The sequence below is a fragment of the Topomyia yanbarensis genome, chromosome 1 (genome assembly GCF_030247195.1).
Source record: "Topomyia yanbarensis strain Yona2022 chromosome 1, ASM3024719v1, whole genome shotgun sequence".
Lineage (NCBI taxonomy): Eukaryota > Metazoa > Arthropoda > Insecta > Diptera > Culicidae > Topomyia > Topomyia yanbarensis.
The window spans coordinates 199,890,887-199,896,886 of NC_080670.1; the positions used below are offsets into that span (position 1 = coordinate 199,890,887).

Below are 6,000 nucleotides of genomic sequence, written 5' to 3' on the forward strand. Positions count from 1 at the left end.
GAAACCTGCAAATATATAAATAAATAATTACAAACATCTACGGAAAAATTTAAATCATTACTACCTTTCGTTTACCTTACTCTTGCTACTCCTACAATCCAGCTGAACTTATCCAAATCCCCTCGCAGCGCTCCAATGGGATCGGGACTGCCTTCCCATCGGTGGACAATCACTTTCTCATAGCATTTAACTAACCGGTTACTAACCATCAAGTGCCCACAGCTCAAAACGCAGCTGCAGTTTTCTCTCACTCTACGCCCAACTGCCGCTATGCTCAAGTATCAACAAGGCACGTAAATAAACTGCAGGCAATATTGATTGAAGGAACATTTTGTATACAAAAGGCAATTTTTTTTATTTGTAAATAATAGCATTGGCGATCGATCTTTATTTCTGTAGCAGTATGTAAGTTGTTTCAGAGACGAATAAGCTGTAGCTTTGTGTACATGTATAAAAGTAAATGTTTTATTTTAAGTTGCTCGTTTAAGAGAATTCTTACATTCTGAAATAGTTCAGAACGATTAAAGGTTGCATAGTTCAACAACCAATTTCGGACCCCGTGTGTTTGTCTTTTAAGTTCGTATGTATACATTTAGTGTCAATAATTGCAAGTACGTTCAGAAAACCGCACCGGGCACGGCACCCATTCGTAAGTTTTACCGCACCTTTCGCCTTCATTAGTCCTTTAGATGTAGGCTAGCACACTGCACACAGCACTAATACCGATCCCCACAACTGCCTAGCGCTGCTACCGCCGAAACGCGTTCAAATGCCTGGCGATACTGGAAGAACTCAACTTTGACCATCTCTACGAACTGCCAAACCCGGCAGCGATCCGGCACCGGCTGGCAGATTTCCTGCGAATTCCCGTGCCTCGAACGGACGAGGAGAGGGAAGTGCTAAGGGAGGAACGTCTCGCCGCTCGGAAGGCACGTGCCGCGGCTGAGGAACGCCGTCGGGCTGAGCAGCCTATCCTACGACCGCCAACACCGCCCCAACCGTTTCGCTTCGAATGGCAACGCTTCTTCTGGGCCACCAATCGGGGTGGTGCTGCTTTCGGCCGGTAGGCGTTAGTAAAATTACCTTACGGAACAGATTCAACAATAAACAGTGTTTCTCTCAAGATAGTCAACGATTGCTTTCTAGATTCTTTCTTAATTTCCTACCACGGCAAGGCCAATCTACCAATATCAAAATAATTAGTGCCGGATTGAAGCGCCCTTGACTAAATGTACCTCTTTCCTTGAAACAACTAAACAAATCGCATCAAACCGAAACATGCCCATCTTTCTGTCCAACACGATCGCCCATTTGTGAATGTCCGTGTCCGAATATATTACAAACACAAACTACAACATTTCCACTTCGCAACACAAACATACTAGCGCACCTACCGGCAAATCGTCACAAAGTATCTGTGGTTCGTGCTAAACCTGCACAATCCGAACTCGATGCCACCGAGCAAGGACGCCATCCGACGGCGACTGGCGGAGTTCGTTCGTATTCCGGTACCCCGGACGATCGAGGAGAAAAAAGCGCTGCGAGAGGAACGTGCCGCCGCAGGTAAAGCACAGCGCAAAGAAAAGTATCGCCGAGAAGCACAGAAGCCAACTTTGCGACCGCCACCGTCTTCGGTTCCGTTTCTCTTCGATTGGCGTAAATACTACTGGAACTCTAACCGCGGTGGAGGGAAAATACACTAGCAGAAGCTTTACACGACACTAGCGACATCTTCCGTTGTCCAGTGGTACTAAGTAATTGTTTTCTGTATTCGCTAGACGACCGACAGGGGTTCTAGATAGGAAATTTCTAGTCAAAAATTTGACCGCAGTTTAGGTTAGAATCTGACGTGCAGAATTTGACGATTAATTTCACTTTTCTCTTATTCAAAAAAAAAAAAAATATTGCGTACCGTAACATGCCATAAAACAGCGCGTTTATCGGCACAAAGCACGCCAATGTTTGCACTTTATCCTGAACCTGGCCAAACCGGATTCTTGTCCGCCCTCGGAGGAGGCGATTCAACGCCGGTTGCAGTATTTCCGCGCTATTCCCGTACCTCGCAGTAAAGAGGAACGGGAAGCGTTGCGACGTGAACAGGCGGTTCGTACACGCCGGGTGGTCAAAGTGGTACGGCGAATCCGGAAGCCACCTCCGGAGGAAGAACGACAAACTCTTATTTTAGATTCCTATTATTTATAATTTCATGTCATTAGAGTTGGAATAAAATTGTTTTATAGAAAAGCACTTGGCTTTGTTAATTTAATAGCACCGAATGCACATTTTTAAGCTGACGCACCTTAAGTCGTCCCACGAATTCCTCGAATTGCAATAGTTTCCACTTCCGTCCACTTGAAGGAGAAACTGCGAATGAAGATTTTGACCCGACTGTCCAAGGAAGGTTCGAGCGCGGATGAACCACTGAATATCCCATTGTCGGACTACTCCAGTGACGAGGGCGATACCAGCAGCAGCAGTTCGGAGGACGAAGGTCAGTACTAGAATACAACATGACATCGGCAACTTCCTGCTAAAACACCTTTCCTTTCACAGCCGGTAAGGATAGCATGGCTGAACTGGAGGGACCCTGCTGTTCGTCTCTGAAGGTTCCTCCTTCGTCTCCGGTACTACCACAGAAGCTCAAGAGAAACAAAAAGGTATACCATTACACGTTTCTAGCTCTCTCGGTACTACTAACCGCTTTTACATATGCAGGGTAAAAAACCGAACCGCTCTCCACCAAAATTCTACCGGCGGCGGACGCGCAATTCCCAGCGGATTGTGTTGGACATCCCGACGGCAGAACCGGCTAGCGATTTCTTCGATTTCACATCCGACGAAGAGAGTCCCCTCGGTAATCACCCGATCGCCGTGTCCGATACGGAGAATACCGTTAACCGGAACTTGCGGCGAAAGCACAAACTACGACAGTCGAACCGAATCAAGAAACTAACCGCGCTGGGCTGTGAAACGCAATATCTGATGCCACCGGAGTTGATTGTCCGCTCGGCAGCCAGTCGATATCAGTCGGAGGACGAAGATGACAAGAGTAAGCTGGTGATGAGTATAATCAAAGAATTCCCACCGGTACCGGTGATCAGTAAGGAGCGATCGTGGCGAGGCTTCAAGCGGATCATTTCCGAGAGGTTATTTAGCATGCTATAATTTCGTGTAGTTTGCCATAATTTCAGTGTTTAATTTATAGAAACCGCGAACAAACGAAAGCAATGAGTCCAGACCAATTTTTCCCGCAGTTGTCATTCCGACGTTCCATTTGGACCGGAACTCATTCCGATGGATACGTCAATGAATTGACAACTTTTAGTCCACGGCCCCTTTCCTGGGGCGTTCCACCGAGCTTGGTTAAATCGGCCCAGTTTGATAGCGAAGCGCTACTGACGTAAGCTTTGCGGTTTTTTTACACCCTTTTTAATGACTAATTTCATTTTTCTTGAATAGCGCTTGCTCTCAGAAACTCGCCGCTTGGAAAGACGAAAAACGACATCTGAAGGAGCGACACCATAAAAGCATGTCACGATTGGCAGCCGCAGCTTCTCATTCCCGTGGGGATAAAGAGAACCGATCGACCGCCGCAAGGGCCAAACTGTCCCTTAGTGAGCAACTCGGTAAACAGAAACTGACAGCCGATAAGAAGTCCGGTGACAGTTTCGACAGCAGCGGAATAGCCCGGGTCCGAAGGAAAACCAGGTTTGTTCAAATGCATTATTGTTTCATTATATCGCTGACTCCCATCCATTCCAGAAACACATTGAACAAAATTGCCGAAAAGTCAGAAATCATAACGCAATTTACCCGCAGCGCCCGTTCCGGGCAGTCTCGTCGGCAGGCAACCGCTGCCTTCCTCTCGACCGGATCCCCTCGAAAAGCCACTAGTACTAACAATCTCCTAGCAGCTACCACCTCAACGGCACCAACCACCCCAGCCGTTTCCTTACTTGTATCTAGTCAGCCACTAAAACCATCCAGCCTGCTGGACGGTGGCCGATCCCGGTTCAAAACCGGCGGTATCGTCGTAACAGCGGCTCAACCTCTACCGAGACAGCGAAAATCGCATCACCTAAAAGCCGTACGGAATGCGAACGTTTCGGGACCAGTCGGAACCACCGGTAGTAGTGCATCCCCGACCAAACTGCCGACCGCAACGACGCACACAATCGATATACAGCTGACCACACTCTACTCCGAGACGGAATCGGAAAAGAATCTACGGATTCCAATTAGTTCCAGCAAGAAGCACCGGAAGAAGCGAGCGGCTGGAAATCACCACCACCACCACAAACCCGCACGGATGGTGGTTTTGAACTGAACCGGAAATAGTATATGTTCCTTCCTAGCGGCATAACGCCGGTCCTGCCCTCACAGTGTACTATTTCTACATTCTGGGTCCTGCCATCCTCACATACCCACTCATTAATGTTTTTTGTGTGAAAAAACTATTTAGAAAAAGGACAAAATTTTAATCTAAATTATGCATGTGTGAGGAAGCGAATAAAAAATTCGATTTTATGCTGCCCCCGAAAAGATTGATTTCGATGACTTACCTCGACTGAACCGATGAGGGGGGGGAATCTGCCACCTGAGAGATCCAAACTAATCACACGACAATCGTAAATTATTGCACACCGAAACGCGAGAAAGTACAATTAAATTTATTTCCGATTTTCACTAAAATATATCGGAGATGAAACATATACGCACAAAATCAAAACTGATTTGACAGACACTTGCACTTTCGGAACTGCTGCATCACATCAGAGAGAAAGGAATGAAAGAAAGATGCGATCAAAACAAAAACGATTCGCGCATGCGAAACGGTTCTTCACAGTGAAATTCACACCGGCACACACGGTGGGTGTCGAGTGTGAAACTGGCGGTCAAAATTTTTGTTTTGGTTCAATACAACACTGCCCGAATGGATTTTTACAATAAAATTTGCTTGTGGCACTAAAAACTGCGCCAAAAAATAAATAATTGTTTTTTTCGTGCAGGAGGACACAATACCTAATTTAAAATTAGTTTTTAGCGTTTCGGATTCTCCTCATCAGTAACTAGTACCAGTCTTTGGGGTAGTTAGACGATAAATCTAAACTAGTACCAAAACTAGCTACTGATGAGAAGAATCCGAAACGCTAAAAACTGATTTTAAATTAGGTATTGTGCCCTACTGCACGATTTTTTTTTTTTGCGTTGTGCCAGGCGTTTTTATTCGCAAGCCAAAAGACTGTTTTGGATTCCGCATTCTCATCAGCAAACCACAACTTCTGTGCTTGTCTTTCCGAAACATGCCAGTTGCTTAGTTCATGCAAAACGTGTGACATTTTGGATTTAGGATTGAGCGTCTAACTAGTGTCAGTTTTGGTGCTAGTTTAGATTTATCATCTAACTAGCCCAAAGACTGGTACTAGTTACTGATGAGGAGAATCCGAAACGCTAAAAACTAATTTTACTTAAAATTGGATTCTAATCGCACTGTGCACTTACTATTCTTCTATTAACCCCTTCATACCCATGTTGTTTGTGGACAACAACGTTTTTAAACAGCTTTAACTTTCGAATGAGGCAAAATTTACTCACAAAAACAAGTAAGGCTAATAAATGTGACTATTGCCTTTTTTCATTTGAGTATTAACAGTTACAAGGATTAGCTCTAGAATGGAAGTTATTGCAATTAGTCTGATTGGATTCCGATGGAGCAGTGCTGCCAGGGACAGTTTACGTTGACGACGAAAAATGAATGTTTCATATATCTCCGTTGTGTTGCAATATTATTGAAAACTGTTAAAGCTTATCAATTTAGACTGTCTTTGGCTACGTTTTCCACGCAATTGGACTATTGTAAATATCCTAGGAGAATTGTATTAGGCCTTGGAAGGTAAAAATTGAGTAGCTTCTAGCACTGCAAGGGAAGCACCTATCTTTATTGGCGATTTGCGGCAAAGCCAAAATTAGTCATGCGACACCTATGATTCAGCTTATGAA

General features: G+C 45.1%; 2 protein-coding genes across 5 annotated transcripts in view; one reads left to right on the plus strand and one right to left on the minus strand.

Annotated features, from left to right (window-relative positions):
* LOC131687507 (cytosolic carboxypeptidase 2) overlaps window positions 1–4,515 on the plus strand; it is an 81,570-nt gene extending 77,055 nt beyond the window's left edge. The window contains exons 12-17 of one of the 3 annotated variants that reach the window (XM_058971604.1): window positions 2,359–2,491; window positions 2,554–2,657; window positions 2,716–3,146; window positions 3,206–3,400; window positions 3,460–3,708; window positions 3,763–4,514. In XM_058971604.1, the coding sequence (XP_058827587.1) occupies window positions 2,359–2,491; window positions 2,554–2,657; window positions 2,716–3,146; window positions 3,206–3,400; window positions 3,460–3,708; window positions 3,763–4,327 (1,677 nt within the window). In that variant the 3' untranslated portion in view covers window positions 4,328–4,514. Of the gene's footprint in view, window positions 1–2,358; window positions 2,492–2,553; window positions 2,658–2,715; window positions 3,147–3,205; window positions 3,401–3,459; window positions 3,709–3,762 lie in introns of all 3 variants that reach the window. The other 2 variants (XM_058971600.1, XM_058971611.1) reach the window with 2 other exon arrangements.
* Window positions 1–4,766, minus strand: part of LOC131687533 (glutamine-dependent NAD(+) synthetase) — a 123,456-nt gene extending 118,690 nt beyond the window's left edge. For both annotated transcript variants that reach the window (XM_058971642.1, XM_058971633.1), the window contains exon 1: window positions 4,563–4,766. The gene's annotated coding sequence lies outside the window, so the exon portion shown is untranslated. The remainder of the gene's footprint in view (window positions 1–4,562) is intronic.
* Window positions 4,767–6,000: the final 1,234 nt, after the last annotated feature.